The following is an 18,690-nucleotide window of genomic DNA, read 5'->3' on the forward strand; positions in this document are numbered from 1 at the left end:
ATTTGGGTGGTGTGCCTTATCTACCCAAAATCCAAGTCTGGTAATTTCATTCAGACATATTTATCAGTGGTTTACGGTAAGAGACTGAATTTTGGATGCAGGCAGCTTTTTGGGGGGAGACTAATTCTGGCAGAAGCATCCGGTAAAGTCTTGAGACAGCAATGTCTTAACCCAGTAGAACTAGACGCTATGGAGCATGTCATCCTCTACCTTGGATCTATGTAACATTTAAAACAAATCATGTATTTGCCAAATACTGTAGGACAGTAATGGATCTGTAAGTGGAATTAAATCTTTGACCTTTATGACCTTTATTGCTCTTGCCTGATAAAACGCCAATGGGTACAGTTTTTGAACAATTAAATGTAGCAAAACAACCTTTCAGTTGGGCTTGTCATATGGTACATTGAAAGCTGGTCATATTGATGGCTTATACAATATTTCTTCATATAGGTTAAGATGTTTCATGCTTATTTGTTTAAACAGTTAAAGTAATTTAATTAAACTGCTCTCAATCTGTATATTAGCTTTTCAGAACAATTAACTCAACAGCAACATTCTGAAAAAGATCACGATCACATTATACTAATATACTAAATGCTGTATGCACTGAATAGGAGGACACTGCTGCCATGACAACTTCATAATAAAGATAAGAAGAAATAAGAAGATGAGCATATTGATGTGCTGGGAAACTAGACACAGAAAGACACATCACTTTGTCTTCCTAGACAGTCTCATATATCTTTATGTGTATCCTAACATGGTACAATATGATAACATTGGATACTCCAGAAATTAATGAATTTAATTAATAAATTCAAAGGGATATTCAGATGACATATGCATGAAACCAAAGGCTCTTGTTCAGTGAGTTAGGGAACAGAATCATAGCTTGCAGTTATGCCCCTAAACAAAATGAATTTTAGGTCTTGCCAGTAAAATACCATAAATTAAGAATTATTCACCAAGTACAAAAAGAAAAAGTTATATTATTGTAGCATAGGACCATAACATAAGAAAGGCGAGATAAGACATAAGGAAGGCTACATTGGGTCCAATGTCCTGTCTCCAAGAGAGTATAAAATGCCTGCCTGAGAAAATTATAATATAGTATCTCTCTTTCAAAAAAAAAGAAAAATAATTTACTCCTCAATAGAAAGAAAAATATTTGGATTTTTTCCCCATGAAATATTGTAGTTTATTTTTATTCTTAGCTAAGTGTAATATCTGAACACTTAAGCTGCATGAAAGATAGGCTAAGCTGTGTTGGAAGTGAGGAGGGCCAAATGCCACTGAGGTCCTGGAATCAAATCACATGAATTAGCCACCTCAGCAAGTAACACAGAATTCATATGGATCAAAATTTTAGGTCTAAGTAGAAATAAAGTCAATTTGGAGTTGTATGACCAGCGATCTGGCTCACATGACAACCCTGAGTGAGCATCCTCAGCAGGGCTAATTGTGACTACTAAGTTTCGAACCAGTTTTTGCAACAGATAGTCTACATGAGAAGATTCGTACACAAAAATGTGGACATACAACCCTCCAGCTGCAGTAGATGAATGTAAAGATTCTTTCTACCATTTTGAATTCATTTCCATTTCTTAATATTACTGCTTCTGCGTACATTCTTATCTCAAGAGAAATTATCTATTTTTCAGTGTACAGAGACGTTTATTTTCTCACCTGCTATCAACAAAACAGGTGGAACAGATGACAGAATACCAATCTAAGACTAAGAAAACCAGAGCAGTACTATATTTATCCTGTATATAAAACAGAATTAATATCAAAGAATTCTAAGCAAATCTTTGCCTCCCATTTGAACTGTCCTTCAGAGAAAAATATGTTGCTTAGAATACATGAATTATTCCTCTGCGAAACAACTTCAGGTTTATGATGTAAGAGAGCTAGCACTGTGGCAAGAAAACCTCAAATAGGTTGAAATGGAAAACACAGACTAGGCTGGAAAATGACTTACAATCAGAACCTAAAAAGTGCCAATAGACACAGTGCCGCTGAAGTTGCAGGAGCTACAGTGATGTAACCAGTTTGTATGGAGACTTGTTTGCAAAATATAGCCGAGACACTGTACTCGTTTGCAGAGAAAAGTATAAAATGAAAGAGCCATTAATATGACTTTGATTTTAAAAGAGATGTCTTGTTCTCCAAATGAGAGACATGTTTTTAAAATATATATTTCATAGTTAATTTTTAATTAGTAAAATGTGCTGTCTTTACACTAAAGTTTATTCTTATGTCTGGCTAGCTTGGTGATGTGAGTGAATCAATGAATATTCTATTAAAAAATGCAGAGAATTCCACATCTTGTTATCTCTGTAATATATTAAGAGTGGCTAAGGATAAAAAGACCTCCCTTAATGACAATGATTAATAACAATTAATGATGATAATTAATATAAGGCAGAAACAATAATATTATCTTTTGTAAGTGAACAGACTTCAGTTACAGACTACAGAAAATCACTAAGATTTTCTTCTTAATATGCTTATAAATCACAGCAAGTTACTTTACAAACTTATCCATCACAGAAATAAAATAAGCCTTTACTTTGATAAAAAGAACTACAACCTGACGTATAATCTACTTGAAAGGTACAGTGATAGGAATTCACTAAAATACTACCTTGTTAGATTAATTTACATAGCAACATAGTAATGAATAATTGATTTCTATCTGCTCTCAGATTGTCCTTTTGAGATATGAACTTGTAACTCTGGTGTTTGTGAATTGTCTAATTGTTCTTTATGGATACAAGTAACATAGGAAAACACCTTTTCATATAATGGGCGAAATCTTGCCACTCTTATCAGTGAATGCCTATTTCTGTACAGCCAATTATTTGAAGAACCCTCTAGACTGACATACAGAAATGAACATTTGAGGGGTTTTTCAAGGACTCAAATATGCCTATGTTGATTTATGTGTCTTCTATACTTTTGGTGGTAGAATGGAATAAAATATAAATAAGGTATCATATTTCCGCATTACCATCTCAAAAACTGTTCTAAGTAAGTAAATTAAATTTTTTCACATTGGCACTCTTTAAAACTCAGATCCATTTGAGAAGCAAATTGTTTATTCATTCCTGAAGTGGACTGGTGTATAATAAAATCAGGATCTCACTAGTCTTATAGATAATAAAGCACTTCCTGTTATAATGCTAGCATCTGTTAATATTTATACCATAATATTTCCTATACTTAAAAAGAAATAAATAAATCTTGAAAGAGTTATCACGCAAGTGAGAAAGTACCACCTCTGTCAATATATATTTCATAGATACCCTGGCTATTGTTGCTATGAACTGTTTGACTTAGAATTAATATCTATAATAAAAGCTAATTAACCACTACATTGTGGCATATTATTAGTGGTTATAGATATTAATAATACCGTCAGTAGTTAATAAACTATTTTAATGTATTTAGAAATTTAAATTGCTTGGAAGGTTGAACCTGAATGAAGTTACTGAAAGCATGGCTATTTTGACTTCAAGTATTTTTGAAACTTTTATCCTTCACCAACTGTGTGCTTCCACCTGACTCTTAAATCCTGTCCAGCTATAACAAACATTTAATAGCATATATTCCTTTTTCAAACATGTCTTCATGTGATCTCTTGCCTTTCCAGCAAGTATGAAAATTGTGGGAATGGGCCTCAAGTGTCTCCATAAGCAAGAACAGTGTTCTTCCATTTGTCACTGTTGATCTTTCTGCTGATTGAATCTGTATTCTTTTTAAATAAAAAGTGTAGAACCATTTTGATATTTTTTTTCCTGTATTTTATAGGTCTCATTGGTTAGTTTAATAGCCAATGCTTTGGGCTATTCTGAACTTGGTGCCATTAAATCGCTTCGGACATTAAGAGCTTTAAGACCTTTAAGAGCCTTGTCACGATTTGAAGGAATGAGGGTGAGATAAAATGAATGAGTCTGAATGAATGTCTGCAGACAAATGTTAGTGTAGAAGTGTGACAGTAATGCGTGCTGCAAAGAACTCCAGAATGGGAACCCTTATACTCAAGAAGTGTACAGCTTACATTTCTAAATGAGACCTTGAGCTCATGCCATTTCCCTGCTCACTGCTACATAGTTGTGTTATCCCAGCCCCCTGACTGTTAACATTCCCATTGATTTGTGGACCTATACAAAAGTAAAGGAAATCAGAAATTTTAGAACTGAGGGTTGGAGGGTTTTTTTCTCCAGTTTAGCTGGGGACTTTATTTTATAAATTTCTGCAGCTAACTTCTGTTCTTGGATTGTCAGTGGTTCAGGGTGGAACAGGTATGCCAGAAAACAAACCAAACCAAAACAAGAAGCGGTCAACAGTGACACACCAAAAACTAAAGCCTCTCTGTGGTTCCCTGTCTACCTGCCTGCAGAAAAAAATCTCACAATAAATGCTGTAGTATTAGGGGAAGGTTCTCTGAACAGATACTTGAAATAAGGATGGGGTTCGAAGTATAGAAGGGTAGAGGTGGGAAATAATTTTCTGAGCTAGTGTTCTTCATAAGGATGCATCTACTGCCATCTTACCTGTTACAAGCTGTCTACTGAAAATGCAGACTATGCTATTTCCTGGAAAAACTGATGGATACAAAGTTAACAAGTTAATGTTACTAAGATATCTCCTTTTAATCTTTTACCTCAAAACACCCAGATGCTGCAACACACTTTATAGTCTGGTCACAGGCTTCCCAATAAACAGTGTGGTTCCTGTCTGGGTTGAGACTGCTGATGTTCCAGAGGTGGCCCCACTCGCCAGCACAGGGGAGCATGGTGGCACGTCACCATCACTGCCACATTTCCCATGATTTGCATTGCAAACACATCTGACAAATGGGCAAAACCTCTATTTAACTCAGACTACTTTCAGTCAAATCAGTGAATTGGAAAAGTACTACTATTTTCAAAACCATACACAAAAAAACTACTGCAGTCTCTGCTGATCAGGCAGAAAATTATTGTCTGAATATCTGCAGCTTTCTTGTAGTTCAATCACAATAAGTAAGTAAAAGAAAATTTTGGTAAAGGGATTTCATTTGATCTTTTACTGTCACTTGCCCATATAGAGTAGCTCAATTGTTTTAATGTAGTGAATGAAAAAAAACCCTAACAGATAAGTGTAAGAGCAACTATAGCATTTTAAAATCAAGACCTATAGCAGATGCTGTTAATAAAAACTAAACAAGATGCGCTTAACTATTTTATGTTGTTTGCAGATGATAAAATACATTAGTGTTATTATATACATAAAGTTTCTGAGAATAAAATCATTAGTAATAATAGTTTTACATGCAGACATTTTTATTCAGTCTTCCACATCATCATTCTTTGATTTTTCTGGTTTATTTTCTATTTATAGTTTTTTATTTGTACTGTTGGAATTTAACATTTATTTCTCTCTTTTTCTTTAGAGCACACAAATTCTAAGAATCCATCTTGCTACTAACAGGTTTTCTTTTGCTTTTGAAGTTTTTTCAGACTTTTGCATTGTCTTGGTTTCCATATAATTTTATTTCTTGCTTTTTGCGATCTCATTAGTGTTTTTATTGAACCTTACATATTTCCCCGTTAAGTTTGAATGTAATATTTTAACACTCCATTCCATATTAATACTGTTTTAACATATTAAAAGTACATATTTTTTTTTTCATAAACTAAGTGGCTATTTTGTCTAATTTGTATACTAGGTGGTTGTAAATGCCCTTGTAGGAGCAATTCCATCCATCATGAATGTATTGCTGGTTTGTCTTATATTCTGGCTCATCTTCAGCATCATGGGAGTAAATCTGTTTGCTGGCAAATTCTATCACTGTGTCAACACAACAACTGGTGAGATGTTTGATGTCAGTGATGTCAACAACTATACTCAGTGCGAGGAACTCATAAAAAACAATCAAAGTGCCCGATGGAAGAATGTGAAAGTGAACTTTGATAATGTAGGAGCTGGATATCTTGCTCTGCTTCAAGTAGTAAGTAGATTTATGTATTTTCTTTCTGTTCTTTTTAAAGAAGTCTAGGAAAAAAATGTGCAAGTTAAGACTGTTATGTAGTGGAATAATTTCTTCATAGCAATGATGTACAGCTTACACAACTATATTATATTTTTATCTGTAATTTTTGTCTTCGTGATAGTAACTTTCCATTCCAAGGCTAGGGAATACAGTCTCATCACAATAATAATAATGTGGAAATAAATGAAAAAGGTACAAGAATCTTTTCAGTGCTGCACAATATAAACTTGAGGAATGCACTTCATGAGTCTTGCCATGGTGGACAAAGCTCCGAGTTCCCTCTAATAATTAAAAAGGTCTCTCCTTTCCTTTGGGAGCTCAATTATCTTGTAAGACAAGAGGGTAGACAGCAGCTTAAAAAAGGGCAGACATCCTAACCAGCTGTCTGATCTGAAGTGAGCAACCACTGCCAATACCTCCCACATAATCTGTTCCTAGGTACCGTTACACATCCATAGCAACATCTTTCACAGTCAAAATCCATTATCTAGGCACTTTCGGCACTGTGAAGTAATTTTTCTTTTGTCAACAGCATGGCCAAGGTAGAGTGGATTTTTCTTTACTTTTATACTCATTTAAGGAGCCGCTTTGTAAGTAGATATCCATGGGAAGAATACGGATAGTTACTGACAGACAGATCCTAATTGAGTATTAGGTCTGACTAATCATAACATCTTCTGTTGACATCTGCATAAAAACAGCACTTGCTACACTAAGAAGTACATGAAACTACAGAGACATTAAGCTGTGGGTAAAATAGGAAAATGCAAAATACTTTTATGACAAGAAAATACTCATGATTTATATCTATCATATTCCATTAATGGTTGTTAAAGAGTCATTATAATATACTAAATAAATATTATGCTACTTATTGTACTTGCGAAGTATTAGATTTTGTTGTATTACATGGCATATTCTTTCTATTAATTACTGCTACTTACACAAAGTCTGTAAATTGTATTTCCTGTTCAATTCCTTTTCCTGTATACTGTGAACGTCTTTGTTCTAGGTACTTGTGCTGGTTAAACAGCGACAGTACTGAACGTGCCTTTTATTTATGCCAGAGGAATAAAGACCTTACCTTTTCACAGACTCCTTGGGTTAGAATGGAGCTTCTGATAACTGATATCTGACCCAAAACACAAGCATGAAAGCAAGCATCTACGCTTAGATGATTGAGTTCTGCAGAATGACTTGTCTGTAACGTGACAAACAGCTTCACTGTATGAAAAGACGTCAGAAATGTCATGGGATTGTTACTGCTCTGATATCACCAAGTTACCTAAGTATGATATGCTTGTCCCTTCTATCCCAGAGCAGGTCCGTATCCCTAGCTGACCTTGATTCCCAAATTAACTACCTGGCTTAAAACGTTTTGCCTCTCGTGTGCTGAGTAGTAGTACTAAATTATTCTAATTCTCTGACTTCAGATCACATTGTTATCCTTGTACTTGAGATTAAAGTGATCCATCTTAATACCAATACTTGCCTCCGAAGATGTATACGGAAAACTTCTAGTCTCATGAAGCTGTGTCTGAGTGTCATCTGTCATCCATCCAGATAGAGTCTTTAATTATTATATCACTCCTGTGGACCTTTCATTCTTCTTCTCTTCCTTTATTTCTTTTTGTTCTGATTTTTCATTATTTTCCTTTTCAAATATTCCCTTGCAGACATTATGGGATCATTGAGCATGTATCATGTCACCTCTTCAGCTGATTGTCTCCACTAACATTGTCCCTCCACTCTGCTGAAACTCTGCTCCTCTTCTAATGATTCTATGCAAAGTGCACCAAATAGCTGTCAATTGTCAGCTGCGACAGAAAAATCTCTGAAGCCTGGCTCCTAGCTCACCTTCTTAGTAAATTTGGGTTGCACTGCAAGATTCAAGAGGACATGAACACTCATAGAGTGCAAGTTTTCTGCTGTGAAAACTAGCAGCTGTACCAAAGTACCAGAGCTACTTCTGGCAAAGATAGATGCAAATATATTCCTTGGGCTGGTTCCTCTCATCAATCTCCTTAGGACAGATGCTCTGTATCTGTTAATTTCACAAGCTTTTTAGCTAATTTTTTTTTCTTTAACATGAATAAGCTTGGTAACCTTAGCTAATGAGCAGGCACTCACACCTTCAGCTAGCATGTCGCACCAACCCTTTGATGTTCCTCACAAAGTGGACATTTATGTCCATGAAAATCACCTTCTTAGAGCAATGATGGCAGATCTTTTTTACTCCTCATTCTACTCAGACAAAGTCTCTATAGGAACTTGACCCAAAATCTTATAAAAGTTAATCACAGCTCTCTTACAGTTCCATTTTTGGTCTTCTATAAATCTTATCCCTCAAGAACCCACATATATTTGGTTATGAACAGAGCCTATTCCCTTTAGGTATTTGGGATTAAAACATTCTTAAAAATACCATGTCAGTTTAGTCATAGCAAAAGCATTCAGATGCATGTTGGTATCTGTCCAGAAGTTGTACTGCTGACTCCATCAATTCATGCTCTAAACTTGATAAAATGGCTGTGACCATGAGTGATTATAGAAGATTTTACCTCAACAACTCCAGCATTAATGTTTATCTGAATCTACCATTCATACGCAAAGTAAGCATCTGCAGCTCCAAACACACTGCGCCCTTGCTAATGCCTTTAGAGCCTGATTTTTAATATTTTCAGAATACCTACAAAATAATTTTTCAAAATATAGTATCGCTATGAGAAATATTTTATTATGCCTGTGTGGTTTATAAACTCAGATATGATTTCATTAAAACTTAAGGTCCAAATCCTGTGACCTAGCATTTTCCACATTATGAATTTAAATAGAGGAGATTAACAACTGTATTTTATTTCTAGGCTACTTTCAAAGGATGGATGGATATTATGTACGCTGCTGTTGATTCAAGAGATGTAAGTGTAAGACTTTAAAAGACCATTTGTTGGTTATATTCTGATACAGAGTATGGAATTTAAACAGCTACACATACAATAACATTAAGAATTATAATCAGCACCAATACATTTTTTTAATGAGATATATTTAGTCTAGAAATGAACTTATAGGTAATTTCATTAATCTTACAATTTGTAGTGGGAAGAATTAACCCCACCTCCTTCTGTTTAGTCAAATAAGTTAAAATAATGTAACTGGACTTTTTTTTTGTTTTTTTTTTTTTTTTTAAAAAGCCAATGTTAACGAAAAAAAAAGAGAGTTTTTAACTACTTCCTTCGGCAATCATGAGTATGAATTAATTTAAGATTATATAATGTAATTCTAAATCTTGAATATATTCAACTTGTTTGGTTTTTTTAACTGTGCATTTCATTGTTTCATTAGATTGAGCATTTACGTTATCTAGCTATTTAAGTGTGATAAGATTTTAAGGTTGAAGATCCTATGTTAAGTTTTCCAGGGATTAGAATTTTATATTGGCTACAGAGCATCCTTAGTTATAGCCACATTATTGATATTCATCATCACACAGTGAAATTCATCTCCCAGAGTAATATATCCTGTTTCATTAACCTCAGCATTTCTATACTTGAGCACATTGTGCAGCAGAGGTGCACGTGTTGAGATGTGGAATCCGGAAGAAGCAAGAGAATAACAAAGTCCTCCTTAGATATTTGCCTCAACTTAATGGATTTCATAAAACATATACTCACTAGAAATTAATTGAAAGCATCTGTTCTTAGCTGAATGAAAGAACACTCATGTGAGACCACAAGAGTTCCAGGGAGGTTTAGGTGATAGTTAAATCAATTGATTCTTCTGCATGAAAATATACCAAACAAAATATAAAATATTTAGATTTGTGCTGTTAAAATTTTAATTACTAATGACTGCCTCCAGTCCCACATTGCTTCTTTCTTCTATACAAGGAACTTCATGTATATGTACATACTCACACATCAGTGTGTACATTTGCTTTAAAACTTCATATGAGTAACAATTCTGTCAGCTTCTGTTTCTCCAGTTATTGATTGGAATGCATATGATGGGTCTTTTCAATAATTGCATGCACTTTATAACTTTTCTAGCTGAGTTTTCTATAACTTTTCTAGCTGCACTTTTCTAACTTCTCTATAACTTTTCTAGCATTTCACATGCCTATTCATAAACTATATACAGTGGTTTTTATATCTAATACTCACATGGGTAATAATATTTATAATATTTTGTAGGTAGAAGATCAACCTAAGTATGAGGATAACTTGTATATGTATCTTTATTTTGTCATCTTTATCATATTTGGATCATTCTTCACCTTGAACCTTTTCATCGGTGTCATTATAGACAACTTCAACCAACAAAAAAAGAAGATAAGTATTTTAAATGTTTTCAGAGTGCTACAAATTATTAGCTATAATGAATGATTAACTTATTTGTGTAAAGCTAATGACAATCAAAAGTTATTTCAAGTCCTTGAATAAATATACCTTTTTTTAAACATAATCAGTGTTAAATCTGTAGATGTGATTTTAGCCTTTGCATTTCAGCATTTTGACCAGAGAAGAGGAACAAATCATGTGTAGGTTCATAATAATTTTCAAATTGTGTAAGAGCTAAAAAGAGGATGCAAAAAGCAAATGTGCATTATTCTTTTTGTTAAATGTAATATTATCTGCCATGGAAGAGTTTCTTTTTTAAATTAACTTTCAAGAACTAAGATAAGTTAATTTTGACACTTAATGAAGATACAATATGACACAGTGTTCATATAGTAGGTAATAGTTCTGCAAACTGATTAAACAGTGGGTTAAGAGTAGGTCAAATAGATCTCATATGAACAGGCATATAGATACAAGTAAAAATGTGTACAAAAGACCACTATTTTTCTAATACTTTTGGTGAGAAATTAGGTGAGCTTCTTAGGCACAATCTGTAATCTATTAGAAACAATAAAGCAAAGGTATGAAAGGAAGGATATTTTTTCTGTTTGCATTTGACATCCAAGTATGTTTAAAATAATTACATTGATAATACCTATAGTTTTATTTAAAATAACTTTAAAAATCTAAAAATACAAATAATCACATCTAAAATATTTTGAAGCCTTCACTTTTTAGCCTTCAACTGCCAAAATGAACTAGAACCTCAGGATAATTCTAAATCTTTGCATGCTGTGAAAAAGCAGTATCATATGATTTGGTTTTATCCCATCACCAAAAAAAAGCCCAGCGGTGCCAAACAGAATCTATAGTGGAAGTGTGAACTACAGAAATTTTTTCCCCATGAAAATATTCTTTAGCTTCTTAAGAGAGCCATAAACACATCTGGGGCTATTTCCTCAGTTTCTATCAATTATACCATGCTTTGAGCTTTGAAATCCAATTTAACAGACAGTGACTTTGACATTGTGTTTCCATTTGACTTAGTTCAGACTCATCAATAAGCACAATTTACTTTATACTGAAATTCAGTCAGTCTGTTACACATCTGACTGGACGCATTTGCATCTGCAAACAAAGGCTAATCTGAGTTAGTCACAGTTCCAGTGGTGTTTTAATTAATAATTTGCTACGGCATTATTTGGATTACTTTTCTTAAGTTTATATCAAAGGTACTTTTTTTCTGCTGTCATCAAAAACCTCAGATTAGACGCAAATGCTCTCTGTTGACACAACTTATGCCTCAAAGTTACTTCGCTTTAAGACCTGGCCAGCCATAATCCTAAAAGTCTATTTAGACTTTAGGACATGTAAGGCACCAGTCAGGCTCCTCTACACCAAACACATGCTAATGAGCAAGATTCTAAACAGCATCAGTACAGAAAGAACCATTTCAGCCAGATCAGCCAAAGTGAGTATGAAGACACTGGAAAAACTCAACTGTCAGCCTGGCGAGGCACTGGTAGGGTTTTTTTTTGTGTGTTAGGAATCCATATGAGCATCCACACTATAAATACCTGAAAAAAATTACTTTTGTTACATAAATCAAATATAAATGTAATATTACATTACAGAGAGCCATACTTCAGTTAAATGTTGTATGTGTGGACATGATAGTAATTAGTTTTGATATTATTTCTTTACTTCGGAGGTCAGGATATATTTATGACAGAAGAACAGAAGAAATATTACAATGCAATGAAAAAACTGGGATCCAAAAAGCCACAGAAACCTATACCAAGGCCAGTGGTAAGAGTTATTTGATTTTAACACCTCTAATATTAAACACTCATTTGGGAATAAGAGTTTAGCCAACAAGGTAAGTTTATATGTCTGGAAAGAAAATATTTTTCCATTTGTTTTCTTGTAAAGGTAGAAATTGTTCCCCTTTTGTAAATTCAGCAGACTAGATCATTCATGTTTCATTTGAAAACATACACTCTGAAGTAAGAACTGTAGGATTTAGTAAGGTTAATGTGATAAATTTCATCATTCCCTGCCTAAGTTCTAGAAAAGTACAGTTGATTGGTTGATAATTTATTGATTCTTGTTGCTCATGGATAAACTTCATTTTCTGGTTTCTCTCCTCCCAGAGAACTTGTAGGAAATGGGGATGCACTGGCCCTTGCTGCTGAAGACAGAAGGGGGCAGTGGTCACCTGATGTGAAAGAGAAAGACAGACACAGATAATCTTACAGAATAAAAGAATGCCCTAGGGATTAAAGCATAAACTAGGATAAATTTTTCTCTAAGATAAGAAACTACTCTGTTATTTACTGAACTTCTACAGTGTTTGGAAAAAATAAAATACTTGTTGCACCTTATGCACCAAGTGGTTAAAAATAGTCTGTCTTAGGAGAGACATATGGCAATAAACATTTAGCTAAGTACTAAGGGAAAACTAGGATATTGCAGTCATGGTGTGTTCGAGACCTGCAACTTCAGCAGTCCAACAATCTCACCAAGCACAATTGGTTTAAGGAAAAGAGACACATCTCTGGGGGTTAGTATTCTAAAAATAGCTTAGAATAAAGATAAGAAAATTAGTTTCTGTTTGGCTGGTACTCTTGCTAGGTATCAAGTTATACCACCTTTTTTACACCAATTATATAAATTTTTAATGTCATTACTATTATTATTGCATTGTTCCCCTTCAGCCAATAGTGGTACAGTTCCTGATCCCCTCTAACGGGGTGAGAAAGAAACCAACATAGGTTTGGTGAATACTAACAGATTTATTGTGAGTAGGTTTTGCTCTGCACTCCTAAATCTTTCAAGGACTTGCTTTCCTATTTGGCATTTTTAAAGACAAATATTTTCAGAAGCATAAACTATATTCCATCTTTGTTTTTGCAGAACAAATTCCAAGGCATGGTCTTTGATTTTGTAACCAAACAAGTATTTGACATCAGCATCATGATCCTCATCTGCCTTAACATGGTCACAATGATGGTAGAAACAGATGACCAGAGTAAAGAAATGGAAACAATTTTATCCCGGATTAACCTTGTGTTCATTATCCTTTTCACTGGAGAATTTGTCCTGAAGTTGATTTCACTTCGCCATTACTACTTCACTATAGGCTGGAACATTTTTGATTTTGTTGTTGTGATTCTCTCCATAGTAGGTAAGAGCAATTCCCTTTCAGGAAAGAACTAGTGGGAAGAAAAGTGAACATTTGTTTTGAGAATGTTATGATACTGAATATGAAATTTTCTGGTTTACTATATGATTTACATGTTGATTCAGATCTTCATATGTGACAGCATACAATATATGCAATGTTGCATATCTCTTCCATTGGAGTCACTATCATCTTCCACATCAAAAGACGTAAAGGAAATATTTGGCATAATAGATTAACATGCACAAATATAGAGGAACGTTTAGTAGTATATGCAAAGTAACCACAAATTTGCTTTCAGTACTAACACTGAAAAGTATGTGAAGGGGATGTGATTTTTAATTGCTTTTGCTAAATAAATTATTGCTGAATATTTAGATTTCTGTCAGCTAAAAGCTAATGACTCTCCAAGGTGCAAACTAGTTGTGTGACAAAACTTTAAGACTTAAAGAGTGATGCACCTGAGAGAGGCTGTGCTGATACAGTGCAGATCCTCAGGTAAAAAAACAAAACAAAACAAAACAAAAAACATTAAAAATCACTAATGCAAATTAAGCCAATAGAGTTCTTCATAAAAGACAGTGGTAACAGACTCAGCTTGAAGAACTGAGAGAACTGGGTTTGTTCAGCCTCGAGAAAAGAAGGCTCAGGGGAGACCTAATCACCATGTTCCAGCATCTAAAGGGTGGCTACAAAGAAGATGGAGACTCCCTTTTTACAGTGAGTCACAAGGAAAAGACGAGGGGAATGGATACAAGCTACTCGTGGAAGGATTCCAGTTGGACACAAGATGGAATTTTTTCATGATGAGAACGATCAGCCATTGGAACAATCTCCCCAGGGAAATGGTGGATTCCTCAACATTGGGCACTCTCAAGATTCAGCTAGACATGGTGCTGGGCCATGTTGTCTAGAGCATGCTTTTGCCAAGAAAGGTTGGAGCAGAACTTGAAGTTCCTTCCGACCTGGTATTCTGTGATTCTATGAAATAATTGTATCTAAGACAGAAACTTCTCTTTCCAGGCTGCTTTAGGAATAACTGAAAGCTTAGACAGACACTAGCTAACTTGTCACAAGCAGTCATTTTTCTTTTACTTATTTCCATTCTCCTAGATAGCATTTCAACATAAGGAAGGTGCTATTATAACAGCTTTCAATAAAAAGTAATAACTTGTATGAGGTTTTGCTATAACATTGACTCCCTATACTGATTGTTTTGGAGATAGAAATAAATAAATATTTCTATAGGTAATCAGAGAATAAATTTAAAATTATCTTTTATATATTATCTCTTTTTTTTTCTCTAGGTATGTTCTTAGCTGAGATGATTGAGAAATATTTTGTGTCCCCCACACTGTTCAGAGTCATCCGACTTGCCAGAATCGGTCGAATCCTGCGTCTCATTAAAGGCGCTAAGGGAATCCGCACTCTGCTTTTTGCTTTGATGATGTCCCTTCCTGCTCTGTTCAACATTGGTCTGCTGCTGTTCCTGGTCATGTTTATCTATGCGATATTTGGCATGTCCAACTTTGCCTATGTCAAAAGGGAAGTTGGGATTGATGACATGTTCAACTTTGAAACGTTTGGCAACAGCATGATCTGCCTGTTTCAAATCACCACATCTGCTGGCTGGGATGGTTTGCTTGCCCCAATTCTTAACAGTGGGGAGCCAGACTGTGACCCCCATAAAGACCATCCGGGAAGCTCTGTGAAAGGCGACTGCGGCAACCCTTCCGTTGGGATTTTCTTCTTTGTCAGCTACATTATCATCTCATTTCTGGTAGTGGTGAACATGTACATTGCTGTGATTCTGGAGAACTTCAGTGTTGCTACTGAAGAAAGTGCTGAACCCTTGAGCGAGGATGACTTTGAGATGTTCTACGAAGTCTGGGAGAAGTTTGATCCTGATGCAACACAATTCATAGAATATAGTAAGCTATCAGATTTTGCAGCTTCATTAGATCCTCCTCTTCTAATAGCAAAACCCAACAAAGTCCAGCTTATTGCAATGGATTTGCCCATGGTGAGCGGTGACAGAATTCACTGCCTTGACATCTTGTTTGCTTTCACAAAGCGTGTTTTGGGGGAAAGCGGGGAGATGGATGCCCTCAGAATACAGATGGAAGATCGGTTTATGGCATCCAATCCTTCAAAAGCTTCCTATGAACCAATTACAACCACATTAAAACGAAAACAGGAGGAAGTATCTGCTCTCATTATTCAGCGTGCTTTCAGACGTCACCTTTTAAGACAAAAAGTCAAAAAGGTGTCTAATATGTATAACAGAAATAAAAACAAAGGAGATGGACCTGTTATAGAAGAGATAATTATTGATAAACTAAATGGGAACTCCACTCCAGAAAAAACAGATGAGAGTTCCTCTACAACTTCCCCACCTTCTTATGACAGTGTAACAAAGCCAGACAAAGAAAAATATGAAAAAGATAAAGCAGAAAAGAACTACAAACGTAAAGATGTCAGGGAAAATAAAAAATAAAGATCTAAGAATTCTGCTTGTGGGACTTGTTTACAGTCTTTGAGAATGAAGCATCAACTGGACTCCTGCAGGAGGTTTATGCCAAACTGACAGTTTTTACACATATATAAAGTGTGTGTGTGTGTGTGAGCGTGCGTGCATATATATACGTTATGTATATACTTAAGGTCAGTGCCTATAAGAAAACAGTGAACCTTCATCATCAAACTGTGACTCTGTGAATCGGGGTACCAAACTTGACAGGAGGTTACTGTTTTCACTACAGCTGACACTGCTAAGAAAGAGGGAAAAAGTGGCTCCACAGAGAACATGGAGCGTGACAGGTGTGCAAAGCGATACTGTTTTGTGTTTCACATACTGCCAAACATGTAGAACAGTGCTTCTCTTCACTGTTTGTAATGCAACTGCTACATCTGTCATATTTTTACAAAATCAGTATTAGTGTATTTACCATTTTTTAATTCACAAGTTGTTTACTATTATATGTGACTATTTTTGTAATAGGTTTTATGTTGGGGAAAGAGGTATGAGGACCAGGTGTTCTACTCTCAGATTCTCTATAATGTACAGATAGAAGTGATTTGCATAGGCATGCTCCACTTGTCAACCAAGCTTAAATAAAAATATGACATTGCACAAAGCTAAAGATTTTAAGAACATCCATGTTTCAGTGTTGCTCTTAAATTTGAGGCATTCTAACTACTTGTACGGCTGCATCCAGACTATGTGCATCCAGATTAATGTGCCTGGAAAGTCTACACTAATTTACAGGAATCTGCAATGACTTATTTTTATGCAAATCACTAAAAATGAGCAACTTGTTTCTAAAAAAATGTTCACAGCTTAAAAATTATCATGTGGTTTCTGCAATGGAAAAAATAGCTTCACTAAAACATACTTGAGAGTTCTTTTTTTTGTTTGTTTTTGATTTTTTTTGTTTTGTTTTGTTGTTGTTGTGGTTTTTTTTAAGCAGCTCAGTCTTTTTCCTAGATGGTTCTTTAGTTACCATCTTCTCTCACTACGGCCAACATTAAATGAATCAATAAAATACCCTTCTCCATGTAAATATTGATGGTATACTGTTGTGCATATTTAAGCATAGAAATAAATGGCTTTGCCACATTGAATTGCATCAGATATGTACCACAGTATGGGTAATTCACAAGAGCTCAACAGGACATGTTGTATTCTGTGTCATTATAGATAGTTTGGAGAGTATCACTGGTGCATGTCACTGCTTTTGCTGCTGTATCTTGCTGCTTCCACTGCCCACAGTCTCCACTACAGGAAGCCACGTGTCAGTGGTGAAATGAATCAAATTGTCCAACCAGACCTCATTCTTTCAAATCATTAAGCAATAGTTTGCAGCTATTTATGAGCTTCTTTAGTTTTGCATTTTAAATTTGAAGTGGCTACTATATGGTATAGAACCAGACTGTACAGGCCATGTTGCAAGCTGTTTAACCTGTTGAAAATGTGGTTAGCATATATAAATGATGTAAAGAAATACCATTTGGCAACAGTTTTGTATATAAGAAAAGTGTCTTTAAACTTTAGATCACTGTTTCTTATATTTCTTTCCTCATTCACTTGGCTTACTTTCTAACCACAGTAATTTCAAACTGGCATCATCACACCATGAGAGAAAAAAAAAAGTGAGTGCTTGTAGACTATCTTGTTTTAATATTATATTTGCATATATTTCAATGTGAAGTAAAATGTGTAAATCTGGAGCCCAGCTTGTTTCCAAATAGTTATAACTGGTAACAGGACATAGCAAGGAAAGTATTAGGAGAATGTGCGAATTTCTAGCACCATTTGCATCAGAAGTTCCAAGATAGTCTCATTATTCATTAAGTCCTTGCTATCTTGCAGTGTATGTTTACATAGCCTATTCTTATTCTTTTTGATTCACACTGCGCCAGACTTGTACAAATAGGATCCACAACATTTCCCAAGAACAAAATGGCACATTTGTATTATCAAAGACATCAGCACACTGTGTGTTTCATACACAAGCTAACATTAAATGTAGAATCTTTCTTTTACAAATGCTTTTGACTTGTAATGTGTTGGTGAAATGCATGCAAGAAATTGTTATTATCATAAACAATGTAAACAATATTATAAATGAGCCAAAAAATAAAGATTTCATTTTTTATTGTATTTTTTTTTCTTTGTCTCTGTCCTTCTGTTGGTTAGAGCAAGAAAAAAACTGGCCTTGGTACAAATAAAGAATGCTTTCTTTATCACTAGAGTGAAATACCTTATTCTTCACACTTTAGCTTTTTTTAATGTAAAGCGATTAAAAAAAAATCTGAGAACTTTGACCACACTCCATTGCTTCCTACTTCTTTGTCACCAGCATACTGTCTGTGGAAAACACAGGACACCTACACATTCTGCCCCTACAGTCTTTCTGTCAACCCTGAAGCCCTTCCAAACGATAAAGGCACAGCTCAGTATCTAAGGTATTACTTTAGTTTGCCACATTGCTGCTACCAAAGCTCCCCACGCTTTACAAGTCTTAAATACGCAAACTCTCAAACAAAGTTCCTCTGTTTGGTCCTGTCTAACATTCAGCCAAAGGGCTCATCACCAATAGATAGAAGTTGTTTATAATTAT

The 18,690-nt window shown here is 34.9% G+C and overlaps 1 protein-coding gene across 9 annotated transcripts in view; it reads left to right on the forward strand.

The window, feature by feature from the left end:
* Positions 1-16,064, forward strand: part of LOC309441198 (sodium channel protein type 3 subunit alpha) — a gene marked incomplete at both ends in the record, with an annotated part of 60,291 nt that extends 44,227 nt beyond the window's left edge. For 7 of the 9 annotated variants that reach the window (XM_082055696.1, XM_082055691.1, XM_082055693.1 and 4 more), the window contains 7 exons: positions 3,817-3,939; positions 5,720-6,001; positions 8,908-8,961; positions 10,237-10,378; positions 12,068-12,192; positions 13,300-13,570; positions 14,875-16,064. In XM_082055696.1, coding sequence (XP_081911822.1) covers positions 3,817-3,939; positions 5,720-6,001; positions 8,908-8,961; positions 10,237-10,378; positions 12,068-12,192; positions 13,300-13,570; positions 14,875-16,064 — 2,187 coding nt within the window. Of the gene's footprint in view, positions 1-3,816; positions 3,940-5,719; positions 6,002-8,907; positions 8,966-10,236; positions 10,379-12,067; positions 12,193-13,299; positions 13,571-14,874 lie in introns of all 9 variants that reach the window. The other 2 variants (XM_082055692.1, XM_082055690.1) reach the window with 1 other exon arrangement.
* Positions 16,065-18,690: the final 2,626 nt, after the last annotated feature.

Source organism: Streptopelia decaocto (assembly GCF_964273445.1).
Source record: "Streptopelia decaocto genome assembly, chromosome: 6".
Classification (NCBI taxonomy): domain Eukaryota; kingdom Metazoa; phylum Chordata; class Aves; order Columbiformes; family Columbidae; genus Streptopelia; species Streptopelia decaocto.